This window comes from Leptonychotes weddellii, chromosome 8 (assembly GCF_054177405.1).
Source record: "Leptonychotes weddellii isolate Sample4059 chromosome 8, ASM5417740v2, whole genome shotgun sequence".
Lineage (NCBI taxonomy): Eukaryota > Metazoa > Chordata > Mammalia > Carnivora > Phocidae > Leptonychotes > Leptonychotes weddellii.
This window is the reverse complement of record NC_138376.1, coordinates 11,104,238-11,119,600: the sequence shown is the minus strand read 5'-3', so window position 1 is coordinate 11,119,600 and position 15,363 is coordinate 11,104,238. Positions and strand designations below refer to the sequence as shown.

Genomic DNA, 15,363 nt, shown 5'->3' with positions numbered 1-15,363 from the left:
GCAAAATTGCAGAAGATTATGCTTTACTTGCAGGGCGCTCTATCTAGAGAGAGAAAACCTGTGTATCTTTTGGTACTGCATTCAATGTGGAGTCTTATATGTACGACCAGTTTAGAAGGCTGCAGTACTTTAAAAATATCAATGGATACATTATTTCTAAATTTCTTATAGCACCCATATAGTGCTTATTTTTGCAAAACATTTATGCCTGTGTGATTTCATTGAATCCTCACGACAGCCTTGTGAGGCAGCGTTCTTGATCTCCTTAGCTCAAAATCACGTAACCAGTCAATATCAGAGCCAGCCCGCAAATATAGGTCTCCTGATTCCAGATCCCTATCTGTTTCCATTTCAGACTGCCTGAAGGTGATGGTCATCCTCCTGTACGTCCAGGGCCCTGAGGTTGCAGATGTGGATAACTATGCATTGGGTGAGGAGTACCTATTTTCCCCTCTTGTTGCTGGACATTCATTGGTTTAAAACCCTAGCATCATAAGATTGTAAGCATCAAAAAATGCATCATTAATCTCTCCATATGTATAAATAATAGCTTCTTATCCAGAATTAATTGCCTGGAATTCTAGATCATTAATTTGGCTGTATTCTAATAGATTATGATTACCTATCAAATTAAATTGCTTGGTCTTGGAGGAGGGGTAAAATAAGAGTTTTAGTCTTTGAGGGAAGTTTCTGGAATTCTCAGTATGCCGCTAAACAACCATTAAGGGTTATTGGTGTTGCAGGTTAAAGTCATTTAGAGTCAGCTGTTGATCCTTTAAGAATGAGTGCTTGCCATCTGTTGAGCCTATCCTTTTAGGGTTTTCTAAGTTACAGCCTTTTATTAGAACAAAAAAGATTGTTTTTAATGAAAAGGCATAATAGCAAAAACCTGAACTCTGAGACTATTATGCTATAATAAGAAAGTTCAAATATTGCTAATGTTTCTCAAGGGAGAACTATAACTGGGGCTGAGACCAACATTTTGGTGATTCGTAATTATTAATGATAATGAGAGTTTTCAAACTTGAACTGGAAGCCAAATTACAAATCTCTAGGTGAAAAAACTGGACTTTTTTTTTAAAAGATTTTTTTTTATTTGAGAGAGAGAGAGCACAAGCAGGGGGAGTGGTAGAGGGAGAGGGAGAAGCGGGCTCCCCACTGAGTAGGGAGCCCCAGGTAGGGCTCAATCCCAGAACCCCGGGATCATGATCTGAGCCAAAGGCAGTCACTTAACTGAGCCACCCAGATGCCCCAAAACTGGACTTTCTTAAAGGTAGATGCCACATGTATGGTTTCAGCTTAATTTGAGATTCAAGTACCACAGACACTAAGATTTGTTTTTTGTGAATGAGAGGTTTGGCATCAGCGAGATGGCAAGGGTGTTATTTGTCAATAGCTGAGCTTAAAAACCCATGTTTTTGGGGTGCCTGGGTGGCTCAGTTGGTTAAGTGTCCAGCTCCTGATTTTGGCTCAGGTCATGATCTCAGGGTCCTGGGATTGAGACCCATGTCAGGCTCTGCGCTCATCGGGGAGTCTGCTTGTCTCCCTCTCTCAGTCTCTCAAGTAAATAAATATATATACATATTTTTTTAAAGATTTTATTTATTTATTTGACAGAGACACAGCGAGAGAGGGAACACAAGCGGGGTGGGGGAGTTGGGAGAGAGAGAAGCAGGCTTCCCATGGAGCAGGGAGCCCGATGTGGGTCTCGATCCCGGGACCCTGGGATCATGACCTGAGCTGAAGGCAGACGCTTAATGACTGAGCCACCCAGGTGCCCCTAAATAAATATATTTTTTAAAAAACTCCACAACCAATGTTCTCCCTTGATCATTCACAAAGAAGAATGGTGTTCTAGTGCCCAGATCTTTCCTGTATGTTGGGGGATAGAATTATTAGTCAAAGAATTTAGGCTGTCATAAAAAGCAATGCTCATGAAATGACAGTGTTTGAAGAGCAAGGCTCCTTTTGCAAAAGAAGAAATTAAAGGCAGAAGCAAATCGTTAGCACCAACTCTAAAAACAGAAACCATAGATCATGGAAATGATGATACCTTAGTTTGTATCAGTTTTTTTTTGTTTGTTTGTTTGTTTTTTTATTAGAGAGCCCTTTAAAATACCTTGACTCATCATGGAGAAAGCAATGTTAATAATGTTTATTTTCCAGGATGGGAGGGGGATCCAGGAAATGAGTTGAAACCTGGCAGTTGTTGCTGTTTCATAAGGGGAGAAAATATAACCTGTCCTGTTGGTGCCAAATTAAAATGGTTGATGGACTCTGGGAGCATGATTCAGGCTAAATGAAATGTATGAGAAAGACTTTGAAGAACCTAAACTCACCCTGAGACATAGAAAATTAACTCGTACAGACAGTAGAGTGATACACAGGATAGAGCCCTGGATAGGCCAAAAAATAAGATCACAGTGACAGCTTGCTTTTTGAGCTTCCTTTATCTTGACTTATGGAATCTTGGAGAAAACGGTTACCTTCTATGGGCCTTCACACATCTATTAAATGAGGATTATAATTGCCCTTCACTGTTGGGAAGGTTATGCAGTGTTTCTAAAATTTTTGAGCTTCTTTTTTTTTTTTAATTTTTTTTTTTTTTTTTAAAGATTTTATTTATTTAACAGAGAGAGACACAGTGAGAGAGGGAACACAAGCAGGGGGAGTGGGAGAGGGAGAAGCAGGCTTCCTGCTGAGCAGGGAGCCCGATGCGGGGCTCGATCCCAGGACCCTGGGATCATGACCTGAGCCGAAGGCAGACGCTCAACGACTGAACCACCCAGGTGCCCCAAATTTTTGAGCTTCTTATAGAGATTCTTTTAATTAACAGAAACTATGTGCTTGCTTCCGCAGCACAGATACTAATTACCAGAAACTATGGTAATAAAAATTATAAAAGTTTATATATAGAAAAAATACAAGAACTGTATTTTGACCAAGAATTTTCTAACACAAACAAAAATTGCCAGAGCTGCAGGGTTAGGCAGCTTCAGAGTACGTAAGAAAGTAAATCTTCAAGGTAGGAGTGATTGCCATGATAAATGAGGAAAATAATTTCTTCGGACAGAGATTAGTTTTGAATTAGGTCAGAAAGGGATAGTTTCGCATGACATGTTGGTTATCTATTATTGTAAAGCAAACCACTTCAAAACATGGTGGCTTAATATAACAGCCATTTTACTTATGATTCTGTGGGATCAATATATTCTACTGGGTTCAGTAGGGATGATTCTTCGGCTGATCCGTCTTGGGGTCAGTCATTCATGTGGCTATAATCCCTGGCAGTTCGACAGAGGCTGGTTGCTCGATGATGGTCTCATTCACATAACTGATGTTGGTGTTGGTGCTGGCTTTTGTCTGGGCTTCTCATCTTCAGGGAGACTAGCCTGGGCTTCTTCACATGGCCATCCCAGTGTCCCAAGAAGGCAAGAGCAGAAGCCACAAGGCACCCCGAGGTCAGGGTTCAGAACTCTCACAAAGTCACTCAACTTTGTTAGTCAAAGCAAGTCAAAAGGCCAACCTAGATTTCAGGGGTAGGGAAGCAGATTCCTCCACCTATTGATGGGATGAAGGAAAAGTCACATTGCAAAGGGCTATGGAGAATTATTACAACCCTATTTGTGTGCGATCTACTACACGTGATAGGGGAAGGGCAAAGGATAGTTAAGTAAAATGGTCTACTAATAAATTTAAAATTGAAATGAAAGTGTTATATCACTAAAAGTTGGGGAAGAAGACCCAAAATAACCTAAGACCCAAACAGGAAAGACCACAAATAGTCTTAAGTTTTTAAAAGTATATATGAATATCTGAAATAGAAAAATATGAATAATTCTTATCTACTGGCTTTTTGATATAACTTGTATGTGCTAATACAAGTCTCTGAAATAAAAAGTAGAACTTGAGAGGTATTATTTCGGCAAGATAACCAAAGAAAAAGTAAAAGGATTCTGATACTCTTGGGTGTCAAGTTTATGTGTTCTTGGGGTAAGACAGTTTGCTATAGAAGAAAGAAAACGAAAGAATATGCAGAAGGACGGAGTTTTTTAAAAACTGAATTTCAAAAATTGTTGTGAACTTAGAGATAAATATCAGATAAATATCAGTATCTTTACATAGTAGTCACCGAACATTATGAGGACTGCCATGTTTTCCCCCAGTTAAGCTTTTATCACGAATTCCCACATTTCCCAACTGGATAAGTATTTGAAAAAGAAATCCAGGAATTATAGTTGGTTGAGGATTCTGGGGAGATAGCAAGGTAAAATGGCTCACTGTCCTGCCATTCTCAATTCTCCTTTGCCTCTCCTGACCCAGACAATTCCTGGAGCCAGCTGAACACTCAGTGCAGTGAAGCCTCGAGCTGCGTGGAAGTTGAGGGTGACAGGGAACAGGTGGGGGCTTTCCTCCTGGACTGGGCTGGGCTGGCAATAAAGACGGGCATCTGATGAGTCCTGGGGGAGGATCAGAATGCATGGGATATGATATAGAGCTTGATCTACAGAGGGTGAGGGATTGAAAATCTCACTCCATTGTATCTGTGTGTGTGTGTGTGTGTCCCGTAAGAGACCAAGGAGAAAACGAACACTTGGGCTGAGTCCTCCTGTTTGGGAGGCTGGGAGAGTCTGAGGAGACTCTGGAGCATAAAGTCCTCCCTCCTGGTGTCTTGGCATGGCCCTGGTGCCTGCCTACTGTCATACTGCTACAGGAGGAGTTGCTGTTCAGGAATAGAGACCACCGTGCTCCCACTCCTTATAGAAGTGCAGCCACATGGGTCCTCCAACAATCAGACCTGAGCCCCAGTGATAGGACAAAGAGAAGTAATGGCACCACCGCCAAAGAGAAGACGGTCTATGAGAACAGAGAGAACACGTGGTTAACGCCATAGAGCAGCAGCTGGAGACAGATGACAACCTGACAAAAAATAGTAAGAACACATAAGGAGATTTAAATGCAGTACAAAAAGACTTCCTCGAGATGAAATGTGTGATTTTTCAATCAAATGGTTCAGTGAATGAATTAAAGGAGGTGACGATCATTCCCGAGACTTGAATTAGTAGCCTGGTCAGTCAAGTGGAAGAATCTAAAAGCACAGAACAAAAATATAAAAGGATGGAAATCACGAGAAAAGGGGTCTAGGAAATAGAACATGTGAGTTAACAGGAAAGCCAGAAGGAGGAAACGAAATGGATGGAGGAAAGGCAGTAATTAAATAAATATAAGGAACAAATTTTCTGAGCTTAAAAATCAGGACTTGAGTCTATAAATTCAAGTGACTCATTAAGTTCCAGCCAAGATTTATGGAAAAAAAAAAATCTCTGTAGATACTAGGAAAGTGCTTGTACTCTTATGAATAAAAAGCAAAATCTTGGAAGCTTCCAGGCATAGAGAACAAATTACTTACCATTTTTAAAATTTATTTTTTAAAAATTATTTATTTATTTGAGAGATAGAGTGAGCGAGAGAGAGAGAGAGAGCACACATGAGCAGGGGCAAAGGGAGAGGGAGAAGCAGGCTCCTTTGCTGAGCAAGGAGCCTGATGCGGGGCTCGATCCCAGGACCCTGGGATCGTGACCTGAGCCGAAGGCAGATGCTTAACCGACTGAGCCACTCAGGTGCCCCCAAATTACCTACCATTAAGAAGTATTGGGCGCCTGGGTGGCTCAGTTGGTTAGGCGACTGCCTTTGGCTCAGGTCACGATCCTGGAGTCCCGGGATCGAGTCCCGCATCGGGCTCCCTGCTCGGCAGGGAGTCTGCTTCTCCCTCTGACCCTCCTCCCTCTCACACTCTCTGTCTCTCATTCTCTCTCTCTCAAATAAATAAAATAAAATCTTTAAAAAAAAAAAAAAGAAGTATCAGACCAGTCCCTGATTTCTCATGGATGACATAGTGTGCTAGAGATGGTAGAGTAACTTCTGTAGACCATGGAGACAGAAAGTCAGCAGCCCGAAAGCCACATACATACCCAAGCTGCCATTTCCCTGTCAGGGTAAAAGAAATTTGCTGCTTTGTTAGAATCAGAGATGCCATCACCTAATTTTTAACCAAAATGAAAATGAACTGAATTTTCCCGATGAAACATTTGATACTGTTAGACTGAGTTAATAAGCAAAACCCAGTTACCTGGTGTTTATAAAAAAACACTTGAAACAAAGTGATAGAAAGCCAACATAAAAGGATGGACAAAGATCCCAGGCAAAGACAGAGAGTCAGAAGAATTAGCAATATGAGGGTTATACAGGTAGTATTTAAGTTAAAGGCATAAGTAGGATAAGGAAAGATATTACATAATACTTTTTAAAAGGCATAGTTTATGAGGGAGGTAAATAAACCTCTCTATATAGAATAACATAGCCACTAAATCTATAAAGCAAAAGTATTAGAAATGCAAATAATAGTTATGGTGAGACACTTTAATAAACATCTCTTGCTTGTCTCAACCTGTATCAACCTTGTATAGAACCCTGAGATGGAGAAATTGAATAAATAAAAATGGATTCAATGGATATGTGACACTTTAGATCCCTTCAGTACAGAATATTCGTTTTCTGGATCACTTACAAAACCTGATCATATACTTGACCACAAGGATGACCTTAGCAAATTCAAAGGAAAAGGGATTTTTATAGATCCTGTTCTCTGATCAAATCCAGTAATATTCGAAATAAATAACAGGAGGTAGTAAAAAGAACCTTTACTATTTGGAAACTTCAAAACATTCTTTTCAACCCTAGCATCAAAGGAGAAAACAGAAGTCAATTTACAAGATATCTAGAAATCAATCAAAGGAGCACAATTTATTGCAAAAGCTGTGGAATACAGTGAAAGCTGTAGCTAGTGGAAATTTTACAGGCTTTAGATGTTTTCATTATTTAAGAATAAAGACAAAGTGTACTCTTATTATGAAGTGAGAAAAAAGAATGACAAAACTAACATAAATTAGACAGAGGGAATAATAAAGATAAAAGCCAAAGTTAATAAAACAAAAAATAATGTAAAGGACAAATACATACAGTAGTTCCTTGAAACAACAAAATAGAAAGATTTATGTGTTTGATTAGGAAATAAAGAGTAAAAAATTTGCGAGACCAGAAACGAGAATAAACATGTAATCAGAGAGGCAGGAACGAATCAAAAAAGACAGCAGAGAGAACTGTATTCAACGCTATGGCAACGAACTTTAAAAACCAGAAGAAATGGGTTATTTCCTTGCCAAAGATAAATGTCCAAATTTGGAAGAAAATAAAATTAAGATTGTATCTTATACCATATATAAAGCTGAAAACAAGTTAAAAATAAAGCAAGACAAACTTTGTAAGAAAATAACCACACATATCATATTAGAAGCAGTATTAAGATTGGAGACCTAGAAGCTACAAGAGAAAGGATAAACCTATGACTGTCCAAAGAGTAAGATATTCTGCATTTCGAAAGATACTAAGCAAAGCCAGTAAATGGTAAAATTTGAGGAAGTGTTTGCAATATGGAGGACAGAGTTTAATATGTCTTGTGACAACGTTTACGAACTGACCAGAAAAGCTCAGCAATCCAATAGAAAAATAAGCAAATAAGAAGGTGTAGTTAAGAGAGGAGCAAACACAGAAGGCCGATATGTGAGAAGGTTCTCCAACCCAAATCATGGTCTGTCACCCTTCAGATGGGCAAAAATTTATAGTCCACTAACATCCATTGCTGTTGGGGGATAAGAGTCCTCCTGTTACTAGTGGTCGAAGTCTGTGTTATATTCCTGTTGGAGAGCAGTCTGGCGATGTAGGTCAGAGGTAATATCTGTTTGACTCAAGAATTCCACTCCTTGGGGCGCCTGGGTGGCTCAGTCGTTAAGCGTCTCCTTCGGCTCAGGTCATGGTCCCAGGGTCCTGGGATCGAGCCCCGCATCGGGCTCCCTGCCCTGCGGGAAGCCTGCTTCTCCCTCTCCCACTCCCCCTGCTTGTGTTCCCTCTCTCACTATCTCTCTCTGTCAAATAAATAAATAAAGTCTTTAAAAAAAAAAAAAGAATTCCACTCCTTATCTCTTAATAAATAAAAACACCCTTATGTAAGGGTGTCACAAGGTTGTGCTCCTCCGTAATGTTTGTGTTAGGGAGAAACGGGCATAAATGAATGTTTGCCAGGAGAGGAATTGTTGGCTGTATTACAATATATCCAAATGGTGAGATATGCGTTCATTAAAAAAGGAATTTAACGCTCTTATTAGTTGAATTGAGAGCTTTCCATGAGCCATTATTGTATGGGAAAGGCAAGATGCAGAAAACTGGGTATTACATAGTAGTCAGAAAACAATGGAAAAATTGTGCTTCTATGCATCTGTATAATTACATGTACATGGATAAATATGTGTACATGGAAATATATATGGAAAAAACATACCAGGTAGTTACTAAGTGTTACTGGGGGAAGAGGGAGGCATAGAGGCTGGTATGGGTGGAGGGAGTGTGGAGGAGACATTAACCGAATAAACATACACACACGCTCCTAATAAATAATGACATTTATGATGATGTTTGCATATTTATTAAATTTGAATATGTGTATGTGCATTACACACACAAGTGAAATTTTTAAAGTACATTATTCAATTTTATTATTTATAATTTCTGTACTAGTAAGAGGAACCTAGCTAAAAACATAAATTCTCAAATCAAAGACAACACGGTAACTGTGTCCAGGGCTCTTTGTGTTTTAAGTAAGTAGCAGAAATCCAACTTAAAAAAAAAAAAGGAAAAAGAAATCCAACCAAAAAACTAGCATAAGCAAAAAAGGGAATTTATTCCCTTTCACACAGGCCCAGGGCAGTGATCATCAGGTATCTGTCTGTATCTCTGCTTTCTGCTTTCCTGTGTTCCTCTTTTTATTTTTGGCTTGATTCTCTCTTATTCTCCCTCTTGATGGCATGACAGTTCCTTGAAACATGTTTTTCTGGGCTGTGCTCCCTCCCTTGGCCCCTGGCATGTTCGTCCTTCCCCTGGCTTCACATAACAAAGTCCTTGGGAAGAGCATTGACTTCAGTCTGAGTCACTTGCCCACCCTGACTAGTCCCCGTGAGCAGGAATGATGGAGTCCTGTGATGAGTCAGGCCTGGGTCACAGACTCACACCTTTGGAGAGACGGGAGGTACAGCGGGTGGTAGAGAGTGCAAGCACAATCACAGGGCTTGAGTGAGTGGGGAACACTTCCCCAGAGACGTGGTGGCACATGGGGAGCCGTTCAGTCTAAAGAAGAAAAAGATACCAGGTAGACAAAAACAACAGGTGTCCACTGGAGGGCTTTGCTTCAAGTATAAGCCAAGTTTGTGTCTTTAATATGAAAGGAATTAAGTAGTGGAGGAAGTGGATTTGAGTCAAGCAGTAAGTACCCTACGTTTAGGGCAGGGAGAGTAAACATTTGTCCGATATCCCCAAGATTTATAATAGATAATTATTTATGCGTAGAGTCTTACCCCAGATGTTTCACAAAAGGATTCACGTAACGCCTGTTACGTGATGAATAAGGAATATCAACTTCATATATTTGAACATGTATTTTTCCAGGAAAAGAAAACCTTTTGTATTTTCCCCAGCTTTATTGAAATGTAATTGACTCATAACACTGTAAGTTTAAGGTGTACAACATGATTTGCTGTCTGAATGTATTGTAAGATGTTTACCACGGTGACGTTAGTTAACACATCCATCATCATCTCAAGTAATCACACGTATTTATTTTTGAGGCAATTTCAGTGTGCCACATTCTTTCCCCTGTCCCTGCTGAGACAGACTTTTAGGAGTTGCTCTCATCAAGGAATGCGTGCACCACATGCGCTCATATTAGAGATTCCATCCATTTTAATATTGACTTACAGTAGTGCCTGGATATTTACATGATTAATAAGTGACATTTCTATTTTGTAAAAAAAAAAAAAAAAAAAGGAATTATAGACCATAGAGGAAAAGATGATAAGTTGATCCAAAATATCTACTGACAGAAAAATTCGGGCTATAAAAAATACCTAAAATATTTAGCCAGAGATTTCTTTTCCCTCCTCTTCCCTCCCCTTCTTTTATTTTTTACTGTGATATATAACACTTTAAAAAAATGTTTTACTGTGGTAGATAACACAGAAAAACATATCGCCTGATGGTGTATCACGAACCCAACCCTCCTGAGTACCGTCCAGGTCAGACAGCAGGGTGCTGTCAGCCTGTCAGCTGGTGCCCTCCCCACACTGCTTGCTCCACCCCCACAAAGTCCTCAGCGACCCCAGCTTTTACGTTACTAACTTCCTGGCTTTTCATCTTAGTTTCACCACCAAAACTCGCATCTGCATGGCTTAGATTTGCCTGGTTTTTGAGCTTTCCAGAAGTGGAATCATTTATGTTACTAACTTCCTGGCTTTTCATCTTAGTTTCACCACCAAAACTCGCATCTGCACGGCTTAGATTTGCCTGGTTTTTGAGCTTTCCAGAAGTGGAATCATTTATGTTACTAACTTCCTGGCTTTTCATCTTAGTTTCACCACCAAAACTCGCATCTGCAAGGCTTAGATTTGCCTGGTTTTTGAGCTTTCCAGAAGTGGAATCATTGACTATGTGCTCTTTTGGGTCTTGCTTCATTGACTCCACATTACAGTTGTTGTCCACAGCTTTTGTCAGGTGTGAAGGCAGGGTGGGAACGCACAGCTTTTTGATAACTCTGACTCAACGGCAACCCTATGAAGTTACAGATTTTAGGTTATTAATCGAATCCTTTGAGGGACCTTAAGCATCACAATGAGACAGATGAAGTATTTATTTTTTAAGAACTCTTGCAGTTGGTACCCTGCCTTCCTGAGAGGAACGATCACCATGCTGTTTCATGGCATTCCAGGAAGAAACACTTGTGTTGGCTGCATTTCTAGGGCTGCACCAGAGCTCAAGGCTGTCAGCCAGTCCTGCCCAGAAGTGCCTCCCTCACAGGCAGGACTTGAAGTATTTCAAGCTGGTAGGGTGGGTTTGCTGGCTTAGTCTTAGAATTAAAGTAGGTGTCTTTTTTTTCTTTTAAGATTTATTTATTTATTGGAAAGAGAGGGAGAGCATGCATGCGAGTGTGTGCACATGGGGGGAGGGACAGAGGGAAGGAATCTCGAGCAGACTCCCCGCTGAGCGTACAGCTCAACTTAGGGCTCAATCCCACAACCCCAGGGTCACGACCTGAGCCGAAGACAAGCCGTGGATGCCTAACCGACTGAGCCGCCCAGGTGCCCCTACACATAAGCCTTTTGCTGGTGTTTCTAGATGCATATTCTAGCTTTCAATGCTTCTGATATAATTTTGCTTGTTTATCTTCACTGAATATTTTACTGTCTCTTTTCCAGATGTCTTTATGTATATGTTTACATACTGTCTTTTCCTTTTTTACACACCTTCACATACACCAGTCCTTTTGATGGTAGTAGAGGCAATCGCTGCTGTGAATTCTGCCCTTACCATCAGTTTCAGTATACCTGGATTTGAGAAGGCATTAAGACTGAGTGGGAGGGTAGAGAGAGAAAAGAACAGAATATTCCGTTTGGATGGGTCTTCAGTCTGCGCGTGGTGACCAGGAGGCCTGATGAGTGGGAGCTGTCCAGGAAGTGGATCTGCAGTAACCTGCCCAGGGCCCGGGTCCGTTCGGTGAGAGTGAAGACTGGGAATGGTGGCAGGGATAGAACACCTTCTTGGTCCGTGACTCCCCTCCTGGAGGTAGATGTTCACCCACAGGAGAATAAGGAGCCAGCTTTGTAGGATTGTGGGCAAGATACAGTCACATTTTGTGACCATATGGGCGCATGTTTCATGAACAGGATCAGGAATGAAGAAAACATTCAGGGCACATGGAAGGAAAAGGCACAGAAGAGTGGATGTCTGTGTCTGTGTATACTTTCTGTGTGTGTGTAAGAGTGGATATACAGAAATTGACCTTATGATAGCAGTTCTGAAATACATGCATTCATATATAATAAACTCTATTTTTTTAAGATTTTATTTATTTATTTGACACAGAGAGCACAAGTAGGCAGAGCGGCAGGCAGAGAGAGGGTGAGGGAGAAGCAGACTCTCTGCTCAGCAGGGAGCCCGATGCGGGGCTCGGTCCCAGGACCCCGGGATCATGACCTGAACCGAAGGCAGATGCTTAACAACTGAGCCACCCAGGCGCCCCAGTAAACTCTATTTTAAAAAACCCTATCTGGGGGCACCTGGGTGGCTCAGTTGTTAAGCATCTGCCTGTGGCTCAGGTCATGACCCTGGGGCCCTGGGATTGAGCCCTACATCGGGCTCCCTGCTCAACGGGGAGTCTGCTTTTCCCTCTCCCTCTCCCTGCTGCTCCCCCTGCTTGTGCTTGCTCTCTCTCTCTGTCAAATAAATAAATAAATAAAACTTCAAAAAATGAAATAAAGTAAACCCTATCTATATGTTTTTGTTGGCACTAGAGATTCTATTTATTGATTAACTTCCTTTTCCCACCAGGAATGTCTTGCAACTGTTATCCATTATGCATTCTTGTATTATATGAAGTCAATTAAAAAAATTAGCAGAAGTCACAAAAAGGAAGGTAATATGTATTCACGAGCCAACTATTCATAATTTCATGTATTTCAAGTTGAGCCACCCACCGCCTCTTCCCTGTTACGCAGGACGACCCACAGCAAAGTTGATCCCAGCATAGTTTTGCTCTACTTCTCAGAACTGCCGTGGCAACCTTCTACTACAGCGCTTGGGGGGTGTGCTCAGAAATTCAAATACATTTTGATATTTTCCCAAGCAAAACATAATTTAAGACAAATCTTTTACCAAAAAGTCACATACATCAAAGCCAAATACAGATGATGTGGAGATATCCCATACTGCTGGCCCCTTCATTAGTACTAATAATTGGGGGCTGACCGTGCCCATGGAATCAACCCTCAGCCTTTGGTCCAAAGCCAGTGATAGCACCTGAGGACCAACAGTAAGCACTGTTGACTGTATTATGCTTTCCGTTCACTACAGAGAGAGAGAGTTTACAGGAAATGAAGTAGGCAAGTAGGTGAACATCGAGTGCTTCTTCCTGATAGCCACGCATGCGCGATTTTTTGTGCTTGGAGATGTGACTGTGCATGTGTTGTGTGTGTTTAGTTCTCTTTTTTGAGAGTTGGACTTGGCTGTCAGGTGTCATTTGCTTCATTCTTCCTTAAGTGAATTTATCCTTAAGATTTCCTTCTTTTGTATATTCCTAAGTACTGTTGAGGGCATTTAGATAACTGGTATTTATACTGTTGATAATCTGAATTAATCAGTCTATATTGAATGGAATTTGATTGCAGATGTATCTGTTTCTGATACGTGACCCATTTTATTTTCAGAGAGGCCAGAATTTGTTACTAGTCTTAGAGAGAAAATCTCTATATTTTGTCATAGTCATGGTGCTCTAGAATGTGTTTACACCAGTAGGAATCTTAATTCCTCCTTTACTATCCTGTTTGTGGATTGAGAAAGCTAAGCATGGAGACAACACTTCCCTGTCCCGGGGCTCTAACCTTTAAACCTATTGCTTCTAACGACTGGAGCTCAGAAAATTCCATGAAGCACATTTCAGTGAACTGTTCACTACATTAGAATCTGTTTTTTCCTTTGCAGACTCTTCATGTGGCCTTTTAAAATATGTGTTTGAGACAGAGTGAATGTAGAAGCTGAAAATGCCTGGAAGATTTCTGGTTTCTGTCACTACCTGTCCTGCCTTTTTGCATCACCGCCTGATTTGGATGATGTGATATTCAGAGGGACGCCTTAATTGAAGTCATTCTTCAGCGAGTCGCCTCTGGCGGGAGGTCGTAGACTTGATTCAAGATGGCCAGTCAGCCGCCAGACAACACAGCAGAGGCTCAGGTCTCTGACGAGCTCGAGTGTAAGATCTGTTATAATCGGTACAATCTGAAGCAGAGGAAACCCAAAGTGCTGGAGTGTTGTCACAGGGTTTGTGCCAAATGCCTCTACAAGATCATCGACTTTGGGGACTCCCCGCAAGGCGTCATTGTCTGTCCTTTCTGTAGGTTTGAGACCTGCCTGCCAGATGATGAAGTTAGTAGCCTGCCCGATGACAACAACATCCTGGTAAACTTGACTTGTGGAGGCAAAGGCAAGAAGTGCCTGCCCGAAAACCCTACCGAGCTGCTGCTGACCCCCAAGAGGCTGGCGTCTCTCGTCAGTCCTTCTCACACTTCCTCCAACTGCCTGGTCATAACCATCATGGAGGTGCAGAGGGAGAGCTCCCCGTCTCTGAGCTCCACTCCCGTGGTGGAATTTTACAGGCCTGCGAGTTTCGACTCTGTTACCACCGTGTCACACAACTGGACTGTGTGGAACTGTACATCTCTACTCTTCCAGACGTCTATCCGGGTGTTGGTTTGGCTGCTAGGTTTGCTCTACTTCAGCTCCTTACCCTTAGGGATCTACTTACTGGTGTCTAAGAAAGTCACCCTTGGGGTCGTCTTTGTCAGCCTTGTCCCTTCGAGCCTTGTTATTCTCATGGTGTATGGGTTTTGCCAGTGCGTTTGTCACGAATTTCTAGACTGTATGGCACCTTCTTCTTAATTAACATGCAGACTAAGAAATTTGACACACATTGCCATCCTTGAAGTTAGGTAATTTATCATTTATTTATTTTATATTCTCCGTGACTAGTGTCCATGACATTAACAAAGCCATTGGCCAAATGTTTGTGGTCTGTTTTTCATCAAAATTTTGACTCAATTGGTTTTCCTGTATGCTGGACATAAAAAAATGTTCCTTTCTACTTAGGTGTTAGCAAAGATGCAAAAATGTGTAAGCTAAGCCTTCACAGAGCTCTTCTTGTGAGTCTGCCCACAGAAAGGGTGGGATTTCACTTAACCCTGCTGGACAGGCACCAGGGGAGAGGTGTGTTAGGCTGTAGTAGGGGTCTTTGTGGCAGGTTACGGATGAACTGGTTCCTCTAATCCTCGATAATCTATGATGGAGGGTGGACACAAGAGGAAAGCTGTTCCAAGACACATCTACTTGAAAAATGTGACCTGTCCCTGCCCTGCTCCCCCTCCCACATCCCCCTCCCACATCTCCCTCCCACACACCCGCACCCCCTTCCTGCACCCCCTCATGCCCCCCTTCTGCACCCTCCTCCCGCATCCCCCTCCCGCACCCCCTTCCCACACCCCCTTCCCACACCACGGTCCTCCACCCCCCTTCCACATACCTCCCACACCCCCTCCAGCACCCCCTCACACCCCCGTCCTGCACCCCCCTCCCTGCACCCCTTCCCAACTGCTCCCGGACCCCCCTCATGCCCCTGTCCTCTACCCCCCTCCCACAGCCCCCTCCCTCACCCCT

General features: G+C 41.9%; 1 protein-coding gene across 1 annotated transcript; it reads left to right on the top strand.

The window, feature by feature from the left end:
• The first annotated feature begins 346 nt into the window (after positions 1-346).
• On the top strand, positions 347-15,164 carry RNF182 (ring finger protein 182). Its single transcript, XM_031031387.2, has 2 exons — positions 347-430; positions 13,639-15,164. The coding sequence occupies exon 2, from the start codon at positions 13,849-13,851 to the stop codon at positions 14,590-14,592; it is 744 nt and encodes a 247-aa protein (XP_030887247.1). The 5' UTR covers positions 347-430; positions 13,639-13,848; the 3' UTR covers positions 14,593-15,164.
• The last annotated feature ends 199 nt before the right edge of the window (positions 15,165-15,363 follow it).

Excerpts from the sequence above, each read along its gene's own strand:
- RNF182 (XM_031031387.2), top strand. The coding sequence starts at position 13,849 with ATGGCCAGTCAGCCGCCAGACAACACAGCAGAGGCTCAGGTCTCTGAC.